A 25,207-nucleotide genomic window follows, 5' to 3' on the forward strand; every position below is an offset into this window, starting at 1 on the left:
ATTGCAAGAAAGAGGAGAATGTACATTGACAGGGACTTCCAAATGAGATTATGATTTCGGTACACATTTAAATTGATATGGTAGATTATAACGATCACAGAATGTTTTCGTGTGGTCCAGTGTGAAGTCAAGGAATACAGACTAAACCAGGGGCCTCTGTAGTCTACAGCATTATGTGGGAGGGTTGTAATTCTAAGGATATGCTTTTTAAGAAAAAGATAGCTTTTAATATTATTGCTTCTATTTTTAGAGAAGTTCAGCAATGGAGCCTTCCTCCGCTGATAACAATTCAACTGACCTACCCTCACAGCCCTTGTACGAACCCCAAGTCATTCTCTCCATGGGCATTCTCAGCCTCACTTTCGTACTGGGGTTGCCAGGCAACGGGCTAGTGCTGTGGGTGGCTGGCCTAAAGATGCAGCGGACAGTGAACACCGTTTGGTTTCTCCATCTCACGCTGGCCGACTTCCTCTGCTGCCTCTCGTTGCCCTTCTCCCTGGCTCACTTAGCTCTGCAAGGACACTGGCCCTATGGCCTGTTCCTGTGCAAGCTCATCCCCTCCATCATCATCCTCAACATGTTTGCCAGCGTCTTCCTGCTGACTGCCATTAGCCTGGATCGTTGTCTTTTGGTCCTCAGGCCAATCTGGTGCCAGAATCACCGCAAGGTGGGGACAGCCTTCGCTATCTGCGGATGTATATGGGTGGTGGCTTTTGTAATGTGTATACCCGTGTTCGTGTACCGGGAAACATTCGCTGTAGACGACCATCATATGTGTGGCTACAATTTTGGTCCCTACAGCTCCTTTGGTTATTCAGACTTCACCAGTGATCTACTGGAAAATGGGTCTCTTGACAGCTCCACTGTGCAGCTGCCTAGAGAAATGGATGAGGGATTAGAGTCTTTCTCTTTACAAACAAATGATCTTCCTTGGACAGCCACCACTATCCTCTATTCTCAAACATTTCAAAGACCTTCTGGAGAGTCACTACCTGTGGATTCAGCGAAATTATCTAGTCAATATCCATATTATAATTTACTTGCTGGTGAGGTCTTATCTATAAGCCCCAGTGGGTTTCCTATTGAAGATCGCAGAACTAACCCACCAGGTAACTCTGATAGTTTTCTCTCTACTGATTTAGAGCTTTACTCTGGTACTTCCAGCAACTCCTTATACGCATATGAGCTATTCCGAAATCTCCAGGATTATGATCTAGGCCAGTTTTCATACGACAATCAAGTACTAACACCCCTGATGGCAATAACCATCACTAGACTAGTGATGGGTTTCCTTCTGCCCTTTATGGTCATGGTGACCTGTTATGGCCTCATTATCTTCCGAATGCGACGGGGCCGCTTCACCAAGTCTCGGACCAAAACCTTGCGAGTGGCCATGGCTGTGGTGGTTGTCTTCTGCGTCTGCTGGGCTCCATACCACATTATTGGAGTCCTATCATTGTTTTTTGACTCAGAAACCCCCTTTGGAGAAGCTCTGCTGTCTTGGGACCACGTGTCCATTGCTCTAGCATCTGCCAATAGTTGCTTTAATCCCTTCCTCTATGCCCTCCTGGGAAAAGATTTCAGGAAGAAAGCGAAACAGTCCATGAAGGGCATTCTGGAGGCGGCTTTCAGTGAAGACCTCACACACTCTACCAGCTGTCCCCAAAGCAAAGTCTTTTCAGAAAGAAACAGTATCAGTACACCTGTGTGAAGATATGGAGCCGTGGACCCAAGCCAAGGTTCTTAGGTATTCACCCGGTGTGACGTGTTTCTGAAGCAACGAGTGGTATTGTGAACAGGGGATTCCAGAAGCCATCCAAGAATCAATCCATAGGTTCTCAAAGTATGGTCCGAGACTAGAAGCATCTGCATCACCTGGTAACTTGTTAGAATCACCTAGAAACTTGCTGAATTGGAATCTCTGGGGGTGAGGCCTAGCAAGTGTTTTAATGAACTCTCGTGTTTCTGATGAATGCTAAATTTGAGAATCATCCCCCAAATTAGTCTATTTCCACCCCAAACTAAGCCAGTGAGGTCAGGGAGAACCTAGTCTGTTTTAAAATGATTTTTCCATCATGAACTTTTTTCTTTGGGAGTGTCCAAATCCCCTCCCAGGTGCAATTTAAAACCATTTTGTCTAATCTTACATGAGTGAACAATGATCGTCTCTTTTTGGCTTTGTTGTGGGGGTGGGGATGTTTTTAAATGAAAACAAGGTGCAAAAAGACAAAGTCCACGAAAACAAGCAGTTATGAGACGGAGTCTGGAGCAGAGTACAATGTCAGATGCTTGTTATGTGCAATACTCCTGGATACGGGACATGGGAATTCCACGTTTCCATTATTACAACTGAATAGGCATCTACTGTGTAAAGACAGGCTGCTAAGGCATCTGAAAACTTACTCAAAAAATGGCACATAAGCTGTGGTTTGGGGAGTTTTCCATTTGTTTACTTACTCTGCCTATTGATAGAACCATCTCTCTTCTATTCCCTTTCTTAAGCTCCTTTATTCCCTTATTTCTCCCCTGCCTCTAAATCTTCTTCCGTATTAGACTTTGTGAACCTAATAACCTCTAATTTCTTAAGATTCAAATTGCTCCCCTCCTCTTGCTTGAAACTAATATTCCCTGAGAAACTCATTTCCAGTGAGAAGAGGAGGAGGGTTGAAAATGGAGCAGTAAACCTTGAATTCACTCACGGTGACTGAGTACCCTCCAGGAATACCATCAAACTTTGTAAAGCATGGCTACATTTGTGTATCATTCACCGGGTATATCTTTGGGTTTTTGAAATGAATTTTTATCTTTCCCAAAGTAATAGATGCACATAATTTAAGGAGAACTCAAGGCTTATAATGAAATATAAAGTTTCCTGCCCCTCTCTGCCCAACCAATCCCTCCTCCCACTCCCATCTCCCAGAAATAACACTTGCAACAATTTTAGACATTTCTTCTGATATTTACCATGACAATCATGTGCTTATGCAGCTAGTTTTCATATACACGATAACATCACTCCTTGTCTTGAAAGATGAATTTTATCCACATTCATACTTTTTGCTTATCCATCATCCTAATATTCATTAATCACCGTACTTGAGTTGGCTCCTGACCACTTTCTCCTGTTCTGTGGATCCATCCCAACCCCACATACAGCTTTCCTTCCATCCTTTCATTCAAAAAAAAAAAAAAAAAGTTTTTTAACCCTATCACCTTCTCATTTGTCTGTGTATTTAAACTTTATTGTGTTAAACTTCTAAAATCTCAGGGGTTTTGTACTATAATATAGCCTCCCCTGGGTGGAATATAATTATTTAATCTAAAAAAGAGAGAAAATGAGATGTTTTAGACTTGCAAGGCACTATTATTTGTTCAGTGATTGGGGTGAGGCTCTGGACTACAAATAAGTAATAATGTGCTATGCAGGAAAATTGCAAATCACTGAGAAGTCGTTCAGGTGTGAGGTAACAATGTGTGACATGATGTAAGATTTGCAATGCTACCTTCCAATGTAATCTTCTTATGTATTTGATATGAATAAATGCTTGCTTTCTTGTGGTTCCTTGTGAGACTGGGATTCATGGATCCTCTTAATTGTTTGATACTCAGAATATGTCATAATCTCTAAACATACAGCAAATCATAGTAGGCAGCTGGAGGCTTGCTATAATGGCAATTAACTAGGATCCTGGAAGTCCCAATGCATCTCACAAGACCCAGATGCAAGTCCCAAACTTCTGCATTTAGGGTACAGGATATTGGGGTGATGGCATAGTTATAAGATTCCATAGTTGCTATTTCTGGATTCCCTTTGAGAGTTCCATCCCTGGGAAATGTATTCTGAAAACAAAATCTTACAATTAGAATTCCCTCATTTCTTATGAAAAACTCTGGTAAGTACCTGTGAGTATTTGCCAGGAAGTCCCAGATGGAGATCCAACTCCTCCCAAAATCATAGTATCTCTGATCTTTGAAATATCCCAGAACACAGGCAAGGTGACCTAGTCCACACACTGAGCTACAAGGGGTGACTGCCTCTCCCAACAATATTTCACTATATTTAATAGCATTTGGGAAAAAAAAAAAAGGCAATGTTAAATGCATGTTTTTTAATTCTTCTTTCCCAGCAATCTTACAAAACAATTCCAAGATCAACTGGTTGGACCCAGAGGTGGGAGGCAGGGAAAGGGTACAAGGCCAGCTGAAGACAAATGCTTCCCCCTTCCTTCCTTCCTACCCTGCCAAAAGGAAATCTGAGACCAGTACCAGTAAGATTAAACCATAAACATTCTTCCTTTTTTTTTTTTTATTAAGAAAGCATGCAAAACACAACAACAACAAATTGTGAGATCATACACCCCCTTGCCGGCCTGCACCAATGCAAAGCACTATGGGTGGTACGAAGGACTCACCAAACCAGAAACCTGGGGGTCGAAGAGAGGAAAGTGAGGATGAGTGGATCTATACCACGTGACTGCTCCATCTGTCCCTCTCCTCCCATTTCTCCCTCATCTCCTCCTGGAGGCAGAGCGCCTGCACTTTTGTACACGTCACCCAATACGACAATGACTATACTTTGAGCCCAGCAATGCTGGACCAACAAGAAAAAGTAGTATTCTTTCCATTTCATGGAGGGGAGGGGAAACTGAGGCCCAAAGAGGGTAAGCTTTGTCCTGTGCCATCTAGCAAGGCTGAGTTTAATGGAAGGGAGCTAAAATCCCAGGAGGCCTGGTGGCCAGTCTCCAGCCCTAGCCCCAAACTTTAGTTACTCTGGCTGCCCACCAGAGTCTTCATGAGACTAATTTTCAGAAGACACAGATGAATTATAAACAAGGGATATTTGCATGTACAATTTCGTCTACCCTCGTAAATCCTGTGTGGATCCGAGTAGAAAGGGGGTTTAGAAAAGAGAAGTGATCATTTATAAAGGGGGGAATATTGGGGAGAACAGGAGAACAGATGGGAAGTTGTGTATATAGGAGGCACCTTGACTGGAAGGAATTCAGAAGAGATGCCTAGAACAAGGACACAGGGCAAAGGCATTTTGCCACCCTCTAAGAGAAATTCTCCTTTCCCCAATGGGAAATATTATGTCATACTTCAACCCCACTGACTGCCCAACAACGGGGGATTCAAGCCACTTATATCCCCATTTCTTACAAAGAACTTCACAGAAAATAAAGTGCTCTTTAGTTAACCGCCCTTTCTTGCCCCTTTGCTTCAGGCTTCTTCAACAAACTCTCATATATAACCCCTTACAAAGAAAGAGAGGGGTGGGTGAGGGAAAAGCAGAAGAGAGGAAAGCCAGATCTCCTGGAAGTCATGGGTACGTAAAATATGAACAAGCAGCAGAAATCACAGAGAGAGTGGCCTTGTCCATTCCTTACATTTGTCCTGCAGCTTTCAGAAAGTGAACATTCAGTGAAATAAAAACAGAAGTAAAACTGCTCTTCCCTCTCGTAACTAATATTCAACAATTAACATGAAACATACACTAAGTGCTTTGCAGCAGTAACTCATGGCCATTTCTCGTTAAAGGATAGAAGTTGTCCCTGTACCTTTTTTCTTTTTCTGGGGGGTCTCCCTTGGCCCTCACAAACTCTCCTCTCTATATTATTTAATCCCCTCTACCAATTTCCTTCACCCCTTGAAAGTCAAATGGCAAAAGCTTCAGCCCCAGTGATTTGGATTCCAAGAGAAGCATTTGCTGACACAATTAAATAATTGAAATAATCCCTACCTATGTGTATGCCAGCTCCTTTTCCCTTTCCCCACACCCCTCCCACCAACGCTGTAGGTTTGGTTCTGCTATGATCAGTGGGAAAGAGGTTCCCATCTTGTCCTAGGACATGATGAAACTGAAAGAGTGATAATGGCTTACTTTTCTTTCTTGAGAGTTCCAGAAAATGGGGGAGAAGAAGATAAAAGGGGAAGAAGAGTTGAGCCAGCAACTGAAGGAGGACAAAATAGTATTTGCAGAATGGGGAAGGGGGACTGAAGGATAATTTGTAAATGCAAATATGAGCCACAGTTAATTTCCAGAGAAAACTATGTTTAAAAACTCAAAAGGGTTAAATTGAAACCATCTCCTAAAAGCTGAACCTACACTGAACAGGTATCCTCATCCCTACTACAGAAGCAAGACCAACTCTATCTCCAATAGACTAAGGGCTGGGAACAAGCCCATGGAAGTTTCTAGTAGCATACAGAAACTGACTGTTTTATATTCCATCACCCCTCTACACTGCTTGACTCCACCCAACCCAGACGTCTTATTCTTCTAGGATTTAATGGTCACCCTCCTGCACCACCACCATCACTCTTACCCTAGATGAGGAGTGAGGACCGGTAGAAGTAAGGATCGAAGATAAAAGGGACAAGGAAGAGCTCAGAGGACAAAATTAGCACCATTGAGTAAAACCTGCAAATTCATGGCTGCCAAACAGTGTTTTAGATCCCTTTTTACTTGAGAATGTGGCTTCTCTAGTACTGGACTGAACTGACAGGAACAGAAAACAATTTAGGGTCGGAAGGTGAGATTAGCATTGAGTTTCCCAAAGAGAAAGGTAAATCAAAATTTGAAACCTTTCTCTGTAGTCATCAAGGCCTCACCTTCTGGCCAAATGATTTTAAATTAGCAAGGGGTGGACACGGTCTGTGGAGGAGGGCAGAAGACTGGGGACAGCATATAACCAATAATAATAATAACAATAATAATAATAATAATACCATAATAAGAATAATAATAAAAGAATTCGGAAAAAAACAAGAAGGAAGAGGAAGAAGGAGGCAGGAAAGAGGGGGGTTATCTTCGGCAGCATCTTGCGGTGGCTTTTCTGACAGAGCAAGAAAAAAGAGGATATATAAGTATATACAGCAAGGAGGAAGGGATGGGCTGGGGCTGCTCCTGCCCCACTCCCAGACTTTTCGCCACCCAGCCTTGGGCTCATGGCCACGCTCCATGAGGCCCTAAGTGATCAAGTCCCAGTCGAAGTCATCAGGGATCTCCTCGTTGGTACCCGGAGGGGGGACCGGTGGCCGAGGGACCATATGGTGTGCTGTCAGGAAGAGAGAAAGAAATTAAAAGGAGAGTGGATGGGAAGTTATTCTAACAATCTAGATAGGCAGTGCTCAGCCCCGAATATGACCACGAGGAAGGGCTGGTGAAACTATGCTCCTTATCAGCCCAGAGTTGTTTCTGTTGCTAGCGCCACTCCAGTGGGTCTCAGGAAATAAACCAGAGTAAACAGAGGGCACACGGCAATTTAACACTATGCATCCCCCAAGAATTATACTTATGAAAACCATGTAGTGATGAAAAAAACATACACAACGTACTACTATATGAAATCACAGTATAGAAATTTGTAGACATGTTACATGGATAAGGAAGATATGGACAAAGAGTCTGATGTCACCCAAAAAATTCGAAACCCTCGTGGTTACGCAGGATAATAATAGCGATTTTTCTGAAATGTATTTAAAAGCAAATGATCTGTTCATTTTATATTATTTATGGCAAGTTAGGGTCCACCTCCACCCTCATCAGAGGTAGTTCAATCCCAGACCCCTGATACAGGAGTCAGGTAACAGGAAAACAGACATGGGCACAGAGCAGGTATGTCTGTATAACATGCTCATTGTATCTGCCTGACCATACCCTCCATCTAGATTCTAAAGTTGGACATAAATGTTCAACATCTTTGGTCTATTTGCATGTTTTTACTGCCTTTTTTTTTTAAGATTTTATTTATCCATTTGGGTGGGGGAAGAAAGAGCATGAGCAGGGGGAGAGGCAGACAGAGAGGGAGAAGCAGACTCCCAGCTGAGCGCAGAGCCCGATGTAGGGCTTGACCCCAGGACCCCAAGATCATGACCTGAGCCAAAGTCAGACATTCAACTGACTAAGCCACCCAGGCACCCCTGCTTTTACTCCCTTTTATTATTACAGGCACAAGTTATGCTCAAAGTAAATCAGTCTTCTTTAGTCTTCCATGACATATACCTCCCTAGCAAGGGGCCCACCCTCCGGCCTCAGGAATCATGAAGGCTCACACACTCCCAGCAGGGGTGAGCAAGAGGGAAGAGAATACAGGCTCAGAGCCAGAGGAAAGCAAACACAACTTGTCAGGGTAGAGAGTGTTGGGCTGTTGGAGAAGTAAGCTTCCTGGCTCTTACCTGGGCGATTGTATCCTGCTGAATCCTGGGTGGAGATTGGGTACATTGGTGATGGGCCGGGGTAGAGGTGGGGGGCTTGTGGGTGCACATAAGAGTTCACTGCCAAAGCAAGACAAGAGTTACTTGAGCAGACTTTACTATACTCCGTGAAGTGGGGCCCAATATAGAGGGGGAAAGAAGTACTCTTTCTCTCCTTGATGTTTCCTCCCTTCCTTGCTCTGTTCTATAGCTTCAGCAGGCTTAAAGGCTTTCTGGAGGAGCCATCAGTCCTCACCACTCAGGGCAAAAAGGGACCCTAATGGTCCCTAGAACTATGAAATATCATGGCTAGTCAAAGGATGACAAATAGAGAAACATGATCATTGAATCACTCTCATTACACTGGTCTGAAGGTTGTGTAACTGTAGAGAACCACAACCCCATCTGCTACGATCCGGGTAGGGGTTACTGAGACACACATCTGGAATGAGCACCTTCTCCTCCCTTTTCATAAGTAATTCTGATCTCCCAAATTAAGGTGGAAAAGGGACTCATACAGTGTTTCAGTACAGGACTCGACTGATGCACTAGATGTTCAGTCAACGTAGCAGACAAACCAGTCCCGCTGCTCAGTCTGGGTCACTGCTCATCAGATGACTTTGCTCAATTCTCTTCTGCCCTTTTCCTCCCCCTCTCTTTTTGTCAGAGCCTCCACCTCCTTGGTAACTTGCTTGGTTCACTACCTTGGTTCATGGCTGGCTCTTGTTTGCCACTGGTAAGGGCACAGGAGTCAGCAATACGGGCAGAGGCTGGTGGCCGGTGGGAGCCCCCTTGGGGGGGCACATGACCAGTCTGGGTAAGGAAGTGGTTGAGAGAGTCACACAGATTGGCAATGTGATGCTGGTCGAGGCTCCAGTTCTTCTGCTCTGCCTGTCGCAGACTCTCCATCAGTTCTACAAACAGAGAAGCAAGAAGGGCTACCCTTTGTGGAGATCCCAAAGCCCCTACCGTATCCGCCCCCACCTCCCCTGCTCCCACCACATCACAAATCAACACCACGGACTAGATTCGTTGCCAAGAATAATTGACATCTCCTAGAGCTCTACATTTTCGAACTCTTCTTCTGTTGGCTCCTTCCTAAATTCTTGTTACAATTTCCATCTTGCTGATAAAGAAAACAAAATTTCAAAGGGAGTGATTGAATTAGCCCATAAACAGTGACAAAACTACAAAATCGTGGTCCCGGTTTCTGAATTCCTGAGAGCCTTTCCACTCCAGGGACAAAATAGGGTAGGATAAAACATGGTCATATTTTGGGTGAGTTCCGGCAAAATTAATTTAAATTAATTTGCAAATAACATTGGCATCATCTGCCTTGTGAGATATGGAGGGAAAACAATGGAATCCTCCTTCCTCCAAGCTCACTTCACCATCCCCTTCTGGTACTGGTTTCTACTAGGCTTCCCACTCACCATGTCCTCCTCTCCCCTCTGGTCATCTCCTCTCCTCACTCACCTGAGAACTGTGACTGCTCAATGCTGGACCAGTTGAGCCGATTCACCATCTTAAAGCTTTCCTTTAAGGAGTCAATGTTGGAGCACCAGTCGGGAGGAAAGGCTATAAAGGGGCGGGGAGGGTAGAAAGTAAAGACGGTGCAGTGGCAGCCGGCTGACTACGTGCAAGGTTGTCAATGACATCACCAGTATCATCTGAAAATCTCCCTCCCTGGAGATGGAGGACTAGTAAAGCGCATCGCTTTAGGGAGAGACAGCCTAGCTCCCAGGCAGGAGAATCCGTAAAGCAATCGCAGGCGGTCCAAGAATTCCAGAACATGGAGCTCTGAGGGGCAACTTCCGCAGGCTCAAGGGGGCTCCTGCGGGGGGGCGGGGGGGGGGTGGCTAGAGACCCACTGTTAACTACCTGGCCAACTGCATCTCCAGCCCCAGTCAGAACAAGCGGGTCAGCCCGCCCTCCTCTCGGAGCACCCTCCGTACTCACCAAAGCCAGTACTGTTGATAGGAGCCTGGCCCTGCGCCTGCTGCTGAGCCGGAGGCGGCGGCTGCTGGGCGGGGTGGGGGTGGGGATGGTGCTGATGCGGGTGGTAGCCCCCGTGCTGTAGCGGGGGTGGGTGCATGGCCATCACGGAGGGAGGCCCGTAGCCTTCGGCCCCAGCCGGCTTCCCCCCCGGTGGGGTACACCCATCCGGGCTTGGTGTGTGCAGCGGAGGGGCACCCCCTACAGCGGAGGGGCCCTGGGCGGGAGCCGGCTGCGGCTGCGACTGCTGGGGGGGCGGCTGCGGTGGCGGCTGCTGCTGGGGCGGCGGCTGCTGGTACATGTAGTAGTTGTTAGAGGTCGGCATGTCCCCCAGGAGAGACGAGAAGCCTGGAGGGCGGGAGGAGGCAGCCAAGTGAATTGGGCAATGCATTTTTCTTTCTTTTCTTCCCTTTCTTTTTTTAAAGGTTTATTTATTTGAGAGACAGAGAGCATTGCCAGCAGGGGTTGGGATAGAGAGAATCTTCAAGCCGACTCCCCACTGAGCATGGAGCACCGCATGGGGCATTTGATCCCAAGACCCTGAGATTATGACCTGAGCCAAAACCATGGGTCAGGCGCTCAACTGACTGAGCCTACTGGACACCCCAATGCATTTTTCACTGAACAGGACTTCCACAGGGATGAGGTGGGAGGCGTCAGACAGAAATCCCAGACTTAAGGGTGTCCCGAGAAGGCACGGATCCTCTGGGCTCCCTGTGCCCTCCATGGCTCCCCCACCTCTATGATACAATGGACAGATGGAGGACCTTGACAGTGGGACAACTGCTCAAATTCTAGCAAAAAGGTTAGCATGTACCTTTTCATGCTATTCCTCAGGGATGTGGGGGTAGGCCTGGAATCAGTGTCAAGAGCAGTCAGATATAAGGTGAAGTTTTAAAAGTAAATCACAGGGGTGCCTGTGTGGCTCAGTCTGTTAACCATCTGCCTTTGGCTCAGGTCATGATCCCAGGGTCCTAGGATGGAGCCCTGCCTCAGGCTCCCTGCTCATCGGGGAGCCTGCTTCTCCGTCTCTCCCCTGCTCGTGCTCTCTCTCTCTCTCAAATAAATAAATAAAAGGTAAATTACTAATAAAATAAAGCCACTGGGTACCTACTCTTTCTTCTTCCTTACTGTGTCTACACTCATCTGCTATTACTACCTACTTGGATTCACCACCAACAAACGGAGTTGGGTGAGGCATAGAATAAGGATGGATGAATTTCTCGCACATATTGGGCAGGGAAGAACTAGAGACTGAGGCTGGGCAGGGGCTTTCAGCCACCATGAAACTCGAGTGAACACTTGAATCCTCACTCACTCTAATTTTTCACTTTGTCTCTGACAGCCCCTCCCTGCTCCCCACTTCTGATCAACCAATCATCTGACCTGGATTCATTTTTCAAGCAAAGGCTACAATCTCAGAGTATAACTCCAGCTCTAAATCCCCCGAGATATAAAAGAAGAAATCCATGGCAGTTAATATAAATTTTCCGAAAGGTGGCTTCTAATCAGTTTTCATCATCCTGTTCATCCCCTGAGGCCTGTACAAGGCAACTACACAGAACAAGAGGCTCTGATGCCTCACCCGAAGTTGACCCCCACCTCTAATTTCTTTAAAACCACAAACAAGGGGCACTTGGGTGGCTCAGTGGTTAAGCATCTGGCTTTGGCTCGGGTCATGATCCCAAGGTCCTGGGATCGAGTCCCACATTGGGCTCCCTGCTCAGCAGGGAGCCTGCTTTTCCCTCTCCCTCTGCTTGCCACTCCCCCTTCTTGTGCTCTGTTTGTCAAATAAATAAATAAAATCTAAATAAATAAATAAAAACAGAAACAAACAGGAGTCACAGAGGGCTGGACCAGGTGATCTCTCAAGGAGCTTTCCAATATGAACTTTACTCTCACATGGTAATTCAGGAAATTTGAGTACGGACCAAATATAAACTGATATTAAGGAAGTATTATTGACTGTATTAAAAATAATAATGGCAGTGGATAACCAAATCTTTATCATTAAGACTTCACACTGAAGTAGCATCTATAGGTGGGATAGCACGTCTGGGAATTGCATTAAATTACTCCCATTAAAAAAAAAAAAAAAAGTGGGTGGTAAATGAAATGAGCTGAACAAAATACTGCCATGTATTAAAACTGGGCCATCTTAAAGGTTGGAAACCTGAGGGTTTATTATACTATTTTCTCTATTTTTGCATCTGTTTGAGATTTTTTTCCAACAAAAATTAACATGGGGTACCTGAGTGGCTTAGTTGGTTGAGTGTCTGACTCTTGATTTCAGCTCAGGTCATGATCTCATGATCTCAGGGTGATGAGCTTGAGCCCCAAGGTGGGCTCTGTGCTTGGTGGGGAGTCTTTTTGAAGATCCTCTCCCTCTACCCCTCTCCCACTCGCTCACTCTCTCTCTCTCAAATAAATAAATAAATCTTTTTTTAAATATATGTGCTGCCGAAGTGAGCACAAATTTTTTTTTAAAAGGCAACTAGAAATGTGCTAAAAAATTAAGTTGTCTCACAATGAAATGTATTCTGAGGGAAAGGAAACCACTGCTGTCCCCTAGTGGCCATCCTCTAAGTGACCTGCTTGCAGCCATCAAGTCACTGCCCTTAGTTCTAGAAGGGGGATCCCTCGAACTCACTTTCTGAAGCTAATAACCCAGCATGCCTCTCAAAACAGCTCCAAAACAGCTCCAAACTAAGCCAGAAGAGCTTGACTCCAAACAATTCTGGTTTCTTGAGATGCTTCCCCTAACCAGTGATCAATCTCTCCTCATGTGAAAAGTAAGACCGAAGGGAAAGAGAAGGTTACCACCGTTCCGGGAGTATAAGGATGTTCATGCCCTCATCCCAACAGCAGGCTCACCATGCTGAGACGAGGAAGAGGATTTCTCCAGCATGGATTTGTAGAGGTTGCGAAAGGACCAGCTTAGGTCCTGAAAATTGATCTCTGAGTAGGAGAATTTGAAGTCATGGCTGGTGTTATACAGGGGAGGAGGGCCCTCAGCACCTTCTCGGCCAGGAGCCCCTGCTGCCACCGCTCCACCATCCACAGATCCTGTGCCCTGCAGAAAGGAGTAAGACAGACCCAATCCATGTGCTAAATCAGGAAAACAGCCCTTTCATGGTCACCAAGCTCTCTGGCTTATCTTCATCCTGTCCTAACTTTTCAATGAATGAACATCATTTCTCCGTCCGTCTCATTGATCCTATCATGATGCGCCTCAAGCCATTTTCCCATGCTTCATCCATCTTCCATTCTCATAACCTTTTTGGCTCCCCTTCTTCTCTTCTCACTACTTTTCATCCCCCTGATCTTTCTTAAAGTTCTGTTACATCTCTCTCTCTCTCTCTTTCTCTCTCTCTCAGCTTCCCTTTTCTGCTTTCCCCGTCTTTCCCAATTGATCTGTCTACTACATCACAGATACTCAATACAGTATTTCCAACTGGCAGATCTATGACTCTGTTCAATGACCTATCCACCCATCCATCCGTCCCCATGCACCCTGGCACCCCTACTTCTTACCTGGCTGTAGCTTGTGATAGAAGTGGGGCTCTGAAGGGACATCTGAGGATTCCCCTCGGAAGGCAGTGAGGCTTCTCCACCCCCAGGAACGCCTCCCCGTGGGCTCTTGCTTGCCTCCTGTTCTGGTGAGTCTTGGGATAGCTGAGGGTTGGGAAAGAACAGAAATCTAGAAGCAGAAACTAAACATCCTCCTGAGACCCATGGTTTCAGCTCACCCTTTGCCCCAAACATAGGAAAGGACCAAAACTACAAGACAGGATGTGGCCCGAGCAGCTGGCTCAGGTGGGGACTTACATCATCATCTGGAGGGTGTCTTCTCTTTCGGGAGATGTCAGGGCAGGTGTCGATTGTCCAGTAAGAGCCCTGGAAGGAGAACCCAACCCCACAGAAAACAAAATCATTATATATGAAAATTCCCACCTTTGGAAAAGTAGATAGTTGGGAGGATTTTCAACAACAACAAAAAAATGTTATAGGGGTGCCTGGGTGGCTCAGTGGGTTAAAGCCTCTGCCTTCGGCTCAGGTCATGATCCCAGGGTCCTGGGATCGAGCCCCGCATCGGGCTCTCTGCCTGGCAGGGAGCCTGCTTCCCCCTCTCTCTCTGTCTGCCTCTCTGACTACTTGTGATCTCTATCTGTCAAATAAATAAATAAAATCTTTTAAAAAAATGTTATATTAAGAAAAATAACTGGAGAATCACACAGAGTCCCGAGGGTACTGGCTATTTTTGAGGAGTAAATTTGTTCTAAAAGTTCAATGAGGGGGCGCCTGGGTGGCTCAGTGGGTTAAAGCCTCTGCCTTCGGCTCAGGTCATGATCCCAGGGTCCTGGGATCGAGCCCCGCATCGGGCTCTCTGCTCAGCAGGGAGCCTGCTTCCCTTCCTTTCTCTCTGCCTGCCTCTCTACCTACTTGTGATCTGTCTGTCAAATAAATAAAATCTTTAAAAAAAAAAAAAAAAAAAAAAAAAAGTTCAATGAGTATGGCAGGGGTATAACTGGTGGTCCAAACACAGGCCTTGATTGTTCTGGTATCTCGTTCAAAGAGCTGGAAATGCCCACACACAACCATCCCCTTCTGTGTGATCTGTGGCAAGGCTCTCCTGAAGTCTAGCATCCACATCTTTCGAAAGAAGAAACTGATTTATCTCTTTTCCCTTTTGAAGATAAAAGTCATGGGATTTTTGTAGAGAAAAGTCCCTACAAAGGTTATTTAGCCTACCTTTCACATCTAAAAAGAGGGCCACACATAAGAAAGGGGGCATTAAAGTCAACTTTACCATATATAATTCTATTTTAAAAAAGGATTTCAGGGATGGCTGGGTGGCTCAGTTGTCTCCTGCCTTTGGCTTAGGTCATGATCTCAGGGTCTTGGGATCTAGTCCCACATCAGGCTCCTTGCTCAGTGGGGAGCCTACTTCTCCCTCTCCCTGCTGCTACCCTTGTTCATGCTCTCTCTCTCTCCCTCTCTCTCTGACAAATAAATAAATAAATCTTAAAAAAAAATTTCACAATCTTTCTTAGTCATTCATGCTAGTGGGAGCCCACAAGCGTGATAGCCAAGCTCTTCCTTTGAGAAAAAATAAAGCTGCTTCTCTAATTAACATGATTTCCTCTTCTGGGTAATTAAAACAGCCACAGGATTCTAGGCTGTCAACTACTCCTCTCTCCTTCCTGCCCCTCCTTTCAATGCTTACAGGAGTGTCTCACCTTCCCAGGGTCATCCCGAGGTCTGGGCACCTTCCGGAAACACTTGTTGAGAGAAAGGTTGTGCCGAATTGAATTCTAGGGAAGCAGAGAAGCAAGTTAGGCTTCAGCATGGTGTAAAGCAGAAACTTTTCCAATAGGGCACAGAGGGACACAAAAAAAACATAACATATCATAAAGTCCAAGTATCAGGCAAACTTAGGACCTCCTAACTATACTGATGGAGGACCTTATCTAGCAGATAGCAAGAGCACTGAGATGAGAAAATGCGGAAATTAAATGGATGGGAGGTAATGCCTATAAACTTGACTACCAGGTGCTTCTGCTATCTATATAAAAAACAACAACTATATAATCTTTCTGGTTTTATACATATATATAACCAGAAAGATTAAATTAAGACAGATATATATCTGCCTTAATTTATTTTAATCTCCCCTAAAAGAATACTACTTTAAGACTGTTTATATAAATAAAAACAAATATAAATTAGAAACAAAACAAAGGCACAAGGTCACCTTTGTTTTCTCAACAGCCCCCTGGAATGCTACATTCGGAGGAAAGAAAGAATGTTGCAGCTGTGTATTAGATGAGGCTGGGTGTTGTGGTAGCTAGCAGGGACAGGGTCATGGAGGAAAAGCTGAATGCTTCCAGTAGTCTCCAGCTCATCATCTGGTTTGTATGTCAACCGGTGATTTACAGAGTACAAGAACTACATTAAATCCCCACTCCTTCTCAACAACTGGCAAATGAGTTGCTGCTCCAAAAGATGGGGAACAGCAGTCTTCCTTCTTTGCTTGGAAGAAGAGTTTCCTTCTTCCTTTACTGTCAGCCAAACAACTTATCCTCTTACTACTTGCTTGGTGGATGAGCTGTTGGTGAAGGACCTTATTATTATCATTATTATTATTGTTGTTGTTACTGGTATACAATTTTTCAGAAGATGAGGACTATGTGTAATGAAGCTTTGGAAATCTGATGAGACTCCTACCTCTAGGTAGGAAGAAGCAATGCCATCCCTTGCACAGTGACTTGAACATAGTAGAGTGGCAATAAGTATTTGTGAAATGAATGAATCTCCTTTTCGAAGACTCAGAAGGTAAGAGGGTATGATGAGCAACAGCATCCTGCCATCCTCATAACTACACTTAGTGGCTCGATATCACTGGAGTTTCCCTGATATACCTTATGAAAGTTGTTCAACTCTGAAAAAGAGTAGGGGATGGGAGATATAAGATTTTAAGTTCACACATCTCTGAAACAGGTCAGAGTGAACTGGACCAGGTTAGAGGAAGAAACAAAAGAGTAGAGAAAAAGGCTGTCAAAGGCTAAAAACAATCGCAGGTTACAGAAGCCATCCCACCTTCCAACCAATGCCAGCGTTCTTGTAATAGGGGAAGTTATCACAGATCCAGCGGTAAATCTCACTGAGGGTCATCTTCTTGGCTGGAGAGGAGTTGATGGCATAGGTGATGAGGGTGGCATAGCTGTATCGTGGCTTGCCATCCTGGTGCACTGCTGCCTCATCTTTGCTCAGGGTGGCATTTGGATCTGTGGGTGAGCCTGGGGGACACTTGCGGCTGCCACCTGGAGGCCCAGCCTGAGAGGCACTCCCAAGCTTCTCGATGGTAGCTCGAAGGGTCAGCTGGGGGAGCCAGTCTATGGAGGTGAGGCTACTCTCTAGGTCAGAAGCCATGGTACTTCTGGGTTCTGCAGAGAAGAGAACAAAGGGGAGAGGAAACTAGAACAGGTGAGTGTGATAGCTGGTTACTAGTGGCAAATAATATTCAAATGTTAGTGCTCTAAGGGAAGTAGAGTTTCTTCCCACTGTAATTCCCATGGGAGACTGTCGCAGGACAGCCCTCAACCAAGTGTTCCCAAAGCCCCCAGACAACATATCACCAATCATCTACCAGATGACAGACTGGTACTTACCAATCTTACATCTTAATGTAGAACACAGCCAACAGGACTCTCCATTTAGCACTAAGAGAGAAGTCAGACCCCCACCCAACTGAACTATTCCCTCAATCCTCCTTACTTGGAGCCCTACAACATAATATTTTAAACTACATAATTTTTTTTAAAACTTAATATACCAGGTAAAATCATCCAAAGTCTACTCTCCAATTATGTGATGCTTGTTTTACGTACATACAGACAGCACAAGTGAACATGTAAAGAAAAACAGTCCAAGTAAACACAAATATACAGAAACGAAGCACACACCAACACTTTTACAGATGTTTCACAGTGGGTGTATTTGACCCCTCACCCTTTTTATCCCATATATGTGCACATGAGGCATATTCGATTTACCCCAAGCATAAATTACACACGACAACGAGCAAAGGACTGAGGCAAGACACACACGTAAACAGTGGCCCCCATACCCAGAGATCACAATGAGATATACGATGTACATTACCAGCAGAGCACAAAGTCACACACAGAGGTAACAGATCCTGAGTTAGAGCCGCCCTCACACCTTTAAAGCTGCCCCTGACTGGCTCCCGCCCACAGACACTAACACCAGGAAGAAGGCATCGGCAAGGACCTCCCACCTCCCAGCCCGCTGGGCTTCACTGAGCCAGGAGGTGGGGGACACCCAGCTGTGTGCACACCGGTAACAATCAGATAGCCTAGCTAAAAATAGCCACTCTGGGGCTAAGAGCTGGCTCCCCTTCTCCCGCCCTCCTCCCCTCTCCTTCCTTCCCAGTCAGGCACGCACGCTTGCTGCACCTCCATGCAAACTCCTGGCGCTGCCAAACCGCCCACGCCTGATGTTTGCACACCCTGCTGCCACCCACACCCCCTGGGCGCTCTCGCTGGCAGAGCGGTGTAGCCGGAGTGACGTCTTGGTGGGGGAAGGTGAAGAGCGCCGGGTGCTCTCTGCTACTGCAGGGTCTAGAAAGGCTGGCAGGAAGCGCTTGGTAGCCATTTGGCGCTCCGTGAGAGCCCATGCCAGCAACCCCCTAAGCACTTGCCGCTTGGCAGGTTTGTGCCTGCTCGCCCCTGGCGAGGAGAGTCCAGCCAGTATTTCCTTCTCGCGGCCCTGCTGACGGTCCCACTAGGGCTACCGAGCCTCAGAATTCAGAATCCCGGACAGAAACACACCGCGTATGTAATTTCTAAATGCGCACCCAGATAAAATGCACGAGCGGTATGGATTCGACTATAGACAAATCCACATCCTTTGCCGTTAAAAACTCAATCCCAGGTACGACTGCCTACCCCCCTCTCCTGCCTCCAAAACACCTTGCAAGCTGTCAGCTCACTCTGTCGCCCATAGCGGGACTCTCCTCCCCTTGAGATTTACCCTTTCTCCTAAGGGTCAGTGTTTTCACTGGTATGTTCTCCCCCAAGTTCCCCACCCACACAACCTCTGCATGTACACACAAGTAGCCGGCACCCTGCTCCTCCCCAGCAACACACCCACTCCACAAGGCTAAGGGAAACACCTTATGCCTCAGGGCCTGAGCGGCATGAGACCCAACTGAAACCCAAGAATTGCTTGACAGGAGAAAGAGAGAAAAAAAAAAAAAAAGCTATGTTTATAAATAGTATCATGAAAGGGTTTCCCCTTTACGGTTAGCTTCTCTCCCCACCACCCTCCTTTACAGCCCACCACCACCATCTTGCCTTATAATATCATGGGAACTTGGAAGCTAATAGGGACATCTAATCATTCCAGGAAGCCTCAAACCTCCTAGCGCATTACTGAGTCAAAACGCCACAGCATCTGGAGTCAAGTACGGCGCTTTGGGCAGTGAATTGGTCCTATAGCTGGGTTATCCCAGCCGAACAGTAATGTGACAATAAGCAGGTTCTCAGTGACCAGGGTTTTCCTGGGTCCTCCTCAGAAGGGGAAGTCGGTAAAGAATTCCCTATTATCAGGCGCCTGGGTGGCTCAGTGGGTTGGGCCTCTGCCTTCGGCTCAGGTCATGATCTCGGGGTCCTGGGATCGAGTCCCGTGTCGGGCTCTCTGCTCAGTGGGGAGCCTGCTTCCCCCTCTCTCTCTGCCTGCCTCTCTGCCTACTTGTGATCTCTGTCAAATAAATAAACAAAATCTTTTTTTTTAAATAAATAATTTCCTAATATCTCCTGCTAAAGATCCCTAGGAAACCTCAACTTATGAACACAGAAGCCTTCCGTGGACCCTTCATTTGAAAGTCTCCCAACACGGGACACGGACATGAGAGTAGATTTCAAGTGGTTTACAGAACCCATTTGGCACATGCCATTCGCTGTGAATTCCAGAAAGGGAGGCACTCCCAGCCTTCGCTAGTTGTTCCATGCTCTTCCCTATCCTTACCCCTGCACCAGGTTCAGAGAGGTTAAATTTAACCTTTCTCCAGCACCCTCCCAGTCAGCCCTCCAGATACCACCCAGCACTCAAAATATATCCTAATCTTACCAGCTACAAGAAGCTTGCAGCAGAAGTCCTCCTGATCTTTTGGCACCATTCTCCCTTAACCCATCCCACTTCCTCACCCCTGTCACTTCCCCATTCTGGAAGGGCCGTCCAGTGCACAGAACCTCAGAGATGATGTCCCTCCATTCTATTCCCAGCCTTGACACTGACTCACTAAATGTCCCTAGCCACCCCTTGCTCCCTGAAGTCTTGATGCCTCAGTTTCCCCCTTCAATAAAAGGGATGAAGTCATCAACACTGCCAAAGCTTCATCCCTGGAGGGAAGTGAATGAAGCTTAATGAGCTTGTGGCTGCCACACATTCCATGCTCCCCAAAATAATGGCACGAGGCTAATGTTCAGGGCTAATATTAGAAAGGCAAACAAGAGCTACTTCCATTTCTCAGTCCAACCAACCTAGTTACCCAGACCTCTCTCTCCAGGTGGGCCTTGTGCCACTGGGCTTGGGCAGAACTCGAGTCAGGCCACATTCTTCTCTGCATGCTGGAAGACTGAAAGGAAATACCCATAGAAACTGGGAAAGGCAGCCAAAGGGCAGGCTCCATCACATCCACAGGACGTCTAATGAAGACTACAGTACCAGGAGAAAGGCAGAGAAAAACAGAAGGACATTCTGTTGGTGTGGAAGACTGATCCTGGATGAGATGTGTAAGATCCAAAATAACAGGCATGGTTTTCTTCCCACTTTATCTGAAAGGCCAGGAATTATTCTCTGTATGGTGCCAAGGTCAGGTACTAAGGAGTGATAACTTCCTGCTCTGGACAGAATGTCAACGCTAAAAGAGCAGTGGTTGAGTTTACCACATTACCAATTACCAGTCAGGACGCCTGGGTTTCAATCCTGGCTCCACTACTTACTGGCTGTGCAACCTCAGGCAAGTTACTTAACCTCTCTGTGTTGTAGTTTCTTCCTCTATAAAATAGAGATGATAACTGTACCTGCACAGGGTTGTTGTAAGGATTGCCTCAAGTTAATATTTTTTAAGGCATTTAGTAAGTGTTAGGTAAGTGTAACTATTATTATTTTTGAATGAGGGAAAACAGAGAATATTGGAAATGAGAAAGCAGACCGTGGAGGTTAAGACTGAAAACAGCAAGTCTGCAATGGTTTATGTTACAACACCTGCACTGAATTTGCAATAGCTTTCGAGATGTCAGAAACTCCTTTTACTTTGGGGATAAGGTCACCCCACTACTGACCAATGCCAGGACCACGGAGACTTCAAAGATGAGGGAACGAGGGGATATCATCTCTATTTTTCAGCAGGGACCAGGTCTAGTCATAAGACATGATCTGGAAAACACCACTCTCTAAAGCATAGTTAATCCAACCCAACAGCCATCTGCTTCCAGCGGATTCCACAGAGGCAAGAAGAATTAGGGAAACTCCGTCCTAGTAGGGCCGGTTGCACTGTTGGGAGTGGGAAGGGGGGTCCACCTGGAGCCGCTATGATACAGTTCCCTCTGAGTCTCTCAACATGTTGCATTCCAGCATCTGGGAAAGCACTTTGGGAGAAATGGGTTGCTATTACACTAGAGTCGGCTCTTTTCACAAAGTGGGGGAGGGAGTTCTAGAGGTAGAGCCAAAGAGCCTCATGCTTTTGAGACTAGAGATACCAGAAATGAAACTCTCTCGCTAATTCTAGAAGAAGTGGCCACAGCCTGACACTGAGCAGCCCTACCACAAGAAAGGACTCTCGTGCAGCCATTCATGAGGGTTCCCAACTGTCCAGGGCAGGCCAGGCCAAGGCCTTCCTCCCAGCAGGGCAACCTTACCAGCAATCTCTCCATGTCCTCCCGCAGGGGCACCTGCTTCGAGAGGCCTACCAGAAACACAGGATTCTGGGTAATTGGAGCCTTAGTCCGAAAAGCGCGGATGCAACTGTCCCCACACACATACCCACTCGAAACAGAGTCAGAGCCCCATTCACCTGAATTAAGAGACATATGTACACCGCTCTCTAGCATAGCTGTGCGGACCTGGATTATACCCCTGCCTCATATACCACTATCAGGTAGTCTCCGGGGCCAAGTGGATGTACATAGGGACTCACACAGCCCACCAAGGCCCAGACACAGAAAGAAGAAGGAAACATAAAAACCCACGTAAGATGAAGCCTCCCACTTGGTTTTGCTGCGAGGTGCACACAGAAGATGAGGCAGGAAAGCGGGCGCCCAGCTAGTGGTCCCAGGTGGAAAGACACACTGCTAAACACACACAGCCCAGCATCTGCTAGAAGGATTTCCTGGCACCCTTCTCCTGCCTTTTCTGATGATTCTGGGCTTTGATGATTCCTGCTCCATATCTCATGAAAGAAAACTTAAATACCAGATTCCAGAAACACAGAACTGAACAAGAAATGGAAGGGAAAAGATGATACTATTAGGTGCTTTTCTGAAAGGAGATTCATCACAGGTCAAATCTCCCGGTGGGGGGGGGGGGCAACTTATTTCGATGGAAAACTGGAAGGAGGCTGAGCAGCAACACCCCTCTCTTCCTATCCAGGATCTGCTTTTTCCTGAGGAACTGTCAGTGAAGGACAGGAGCCATGCAGGACATGAGGGCAGTGGTACAGGACCAGCACTAGGGAAGAACTTCAACCCAGGAGTTAGCGTTCCCCTGCATCTTCTCTTCTTGCCTTGGGAAGGGGGGATTTCCATTGTCCCTTTGGATTTTACTGACAGAGCCATGCTTCCATCCAGGAATAGGTAAGCCACAAGAGGAGGCCTCCTGGTGTTTGAGGAAGGGTGAGTGGGGACAGGCTGATTTTCTTGTCAAGGAGACAGTGGGTAGGAGAGAACAGCTCTGGTGGATATGAAGCTGAGGTAGGCTTACAAGGTAAGACAAGGTAGTATCACTGGAAGCCCTAGACAAGTGTAGGCCATGAAATGCCACGATCACTTTAGTGAACTAAGAAATCCCAAGAATGGAGAGCGCTCTGGGAGTCTGGTTGGGATGTGTCCATCATTATTACACAGTACCGATGCAGTTCTGAAAATGCAGGCATTTGCTGATACCCCTTTGCCCTCAGCATGAAACTACATGTCCCCAGGGACCTCAAATGAATCCCATCCATCGAGTCCCCAAACACTAAGAAACCCACTTCTCAGAGCCTCTGCAGAAGGTGTAAGTCTGAAGCCAGGAACTTCCTCGAACACACTCCCCAGAGGATTCTCTGATTTATTACTCTACCTTCCCCAGTGATGAAACCCAAGAGCCACCATCTCAGCCCCTACCCCCACTAGTACCTAAAGAGGACAGAGAGGTGAAAGAAAGCACTAACCTGTCTCCAAGCTTCCCCCAGCAAAGGGAGGGAACCACCTGGTACTGGAGTTTGGGGCTGGAGGGACTCCCCTCTTCAAAGGCAGATGAAGAGTCTCATCCTCAGTGGCTCTTCCTGTACTTGGCTGAGCATCCCAAGCTGGGGTCGGGGGAAACTGGGTCCCCTGAGGATGAGGAGCGGAGGGAGGAGGAGGAGGGGGCGGAGGAGAAGGAGGTCCTACCTGGGGAAGGTGGCACACCCCCCACACCCTGCCTGTAACCCTGGGGAGGAGGGGAGGAGCCTCTCCGAACCAGGAGTTGTCTCCTCCCCCTTGGGGGAGTCCCCCTCCCCCCCAAACTGGATCTTTCGGGAGTGGAGGGCTCTTTCTGTCTGCTGGGGATCTGAGCGGAGGGGCTCTGCCCTGTTCCACTGTCTAGGTACAAGGAAGTTGAGAGGAGAGTCCTTCCCCTCTCCTGAAAGGCTGAAAGCCGGCTCCTCTTCTTTCCCTGGAATGTCCTCTGCTTCTGAATGTAAGGACTCCTCTCCCCCGTGAGTACTGGATAGGATGGAGGGCGCCTACTCCACAGGCATGTCCCCCCTTCTCTTAGCCTCAAAAGTCCTGAACTGCTGAGAGTGTGCGTTTGGAGGGGTGGAGGCACGCTGGGGCGGGCTCACTCTGTCTGCTTCCTTTAGCAGGATCGCCCCTTTCTACTTCTGGAGGTCTATTCCCGGGCCAGGATGGGGGTTTTCCTCTCCCCTACAGGGGTCTCTTCTTCCCCTCGCCCGAGTGGCGGTAAGGGTCTCCGCTCCAGCGGGGAGAGAGGCTGCTCCCGTCCCCGCGCCCGCCTCCGCTCCGGGGGTGCCCCCGAGGGTGGGGTTTTCCTACTCCCCGCTCTCCCTGAGCTGGCCTGGGCAGCAGGGTCCGGGAGGCCGCGGCTGCCGACTCCGGTCCCTGGCTACTGTGGCCAGCGCCTCCTCTAGTCCCGTCCCGTCCGGTCCGCTCCCTTCGGCGCGTGAGGCCCCCGGCGCTGCCACCTCTCGGGCTCCGGCCAGTCCGGGCTCCCGGGGAGCCAGAAGGCGGACGGACAGTGTCAGGGCTCGGCTCGGGCTCGGGCTCGGCTCGGCTCCGCTGCAGGCCCCGGCTCCTCCCCGGCCTCCGCGCCGCGCTCCACGCCCCTCCCCCTCCCCCGCCCGCCCGGCCGCCGCCGCCGCCGCCTCCCGGCGCGGGTTAAGGAGGAGCGGGCGGCGCCGAGCCGCGGGCCGAGCCGCCGGGGTGCGCGGCGCCGGGAGAGACGCGCGGCCCGCAGCCGGGGGACAACGCGGGGTGGGGGGGCCGCCGCCGCCGCCCGGCCACAGGGCCGCACGAGCAGCTCGCCTGGGCGCGCGGCGGCAGCCCCCTGCCCTCCGTCGGGACGGTCCCCCGGTCACGCCCGACGCCGTCCGCCGCGGCTGCACGCGCGCCTTCGCGGGTGTTCTCTGCGCGGCCGAGCCGAGGTGTTCTCTCCGGAACGGCGTTGATGGGCTTCCCGCTCCCCGGAGACGGTGTATAAGGGGTTATGGCGTTGGGACCGAGTTCGTCTGTCATCCTGACCTCATCCCGACCTCATCCCGGAGTTCAGTACCTGCTGTTGAAGGAGCGGGTGTGTGAAGAGAGAAAGCGCGTCACGGAGAGAACTCTAGACTAAACTCCGTATAAACTTGTGCAAGGCCCCTCTTCCGCGGGGTCTGAGCGACGAGGGGACCTCGATACTCGCCCTGGCTACCCACTAGGCCTGTTGCAAGGACCACAGGAGATAACTGATGTGAAAATGCTTTTTAAACCGTACAGTATACAAAGGATGCAAAACATGACTTCTCGTTCAGTTCACTTGACGATCTTGTAACATACCTTATTCTGAGTGACACATGGTAAAGAATGTTACTTTCTGCCCCTTCCGGAATCATTCCCACCCAGAGACAGAAAATGCCACCCGGGAGCCCACCTCTACTTTGGCTCCGTCAGTCACATTATTCCTCTGGAAATTCTCACATATTTCACCCTCTGACTTGTTTAAACTTTTCTCAAACTATTCCAATTTCTAT

General features: G+C 47.8%; 2 protein-coding genes across 2 annotated transcripts; one reads left to right on the plus strand and one right to left on the minus strand.

Moving 5' to 3' along the window:
- Positions 1–262: 262 nt before the first annotated feature.
- C3AR1 (complement C3a receptor 1) lies at positions 263–1,711 on the plus strand (the record flags this gene model as incomplete). The annotated part of the gene is made up of 1 exon (XM_080811134.1): positions 263–1,711. One exon carries the CDS (start codon positions 263–265, stop codon positions 1,709–1,711), a length of 1,449 nt encoding a protein of 482 aa, XP_080667260.1.
- A 650-nt stretch (positions 1,712–2,361) lies between these two features.
- On the minus strand, positions 2,362–23,906 carry FOXJ2 (forkhead box J2). The gene is made up of 11 exons (XM_080811135.1): positions 23,147–23,906; positions 16,792–17,138; positions 15,432–15,506; positions 14,020–14,088; positions 13,726–13,866; positions 13,066–13,264; positions 10,156–10,539; positions 9,673–9,774; positions 8,901–9,110; positions 8,179–8,277; positions 2,362–7,058 (listed from the first exon to the last, which is right to left on the minus strand). The coding sequence occupies exons 2-11, from the start codon at positions 17,122–17,124 to the stop codon at positions 6,970–6,972; spliced, it is 1,701 nt and encodes a 566-aa protein (XP_080667261.1). The 5' UTR covers positions 17,125–17,138; positions 23,147–23,906; the 3' UTR covers positions 2,362–6,969.
- Positions 23,907–25,207: the final 1,301 nt, after the last annotated feature.

The sequence above is a fragment of the Martes martes genome (genome assembly GCF_963455335.1).
Source record: "Martes martes genome assembly, chromosome: 8".
Lineage (NCBI taxonomy): Eukaryota > Metazoa > Chordata > Mammalia > Carnivora > Mustelidae > Martes > Martes martes.

Coding starts and splice junctions, on each gene's coding strand:
- FOXJ2 (XM_080811135.1), bottom strand. CDS start 17,124: ATGGCTTCTGACCTAGAGAGTAGCCTCACCTCCATAGACTGGCTCCCC. Junction 9,775..10,155: donor TATCAACAGTACTGGCTTTG/GTGAGTACGGAG, acceptor GCCCCTTTATAG/CCTTTCCTCCCGACTGGTGC. Junction 9,111..9,672: donor TGAGCAGTCACAGTTCTCAG/GTGAGTGAGGAG, acceptor CTCTGTTTGTAG/AACTGATGGAGAGTCTGCGA.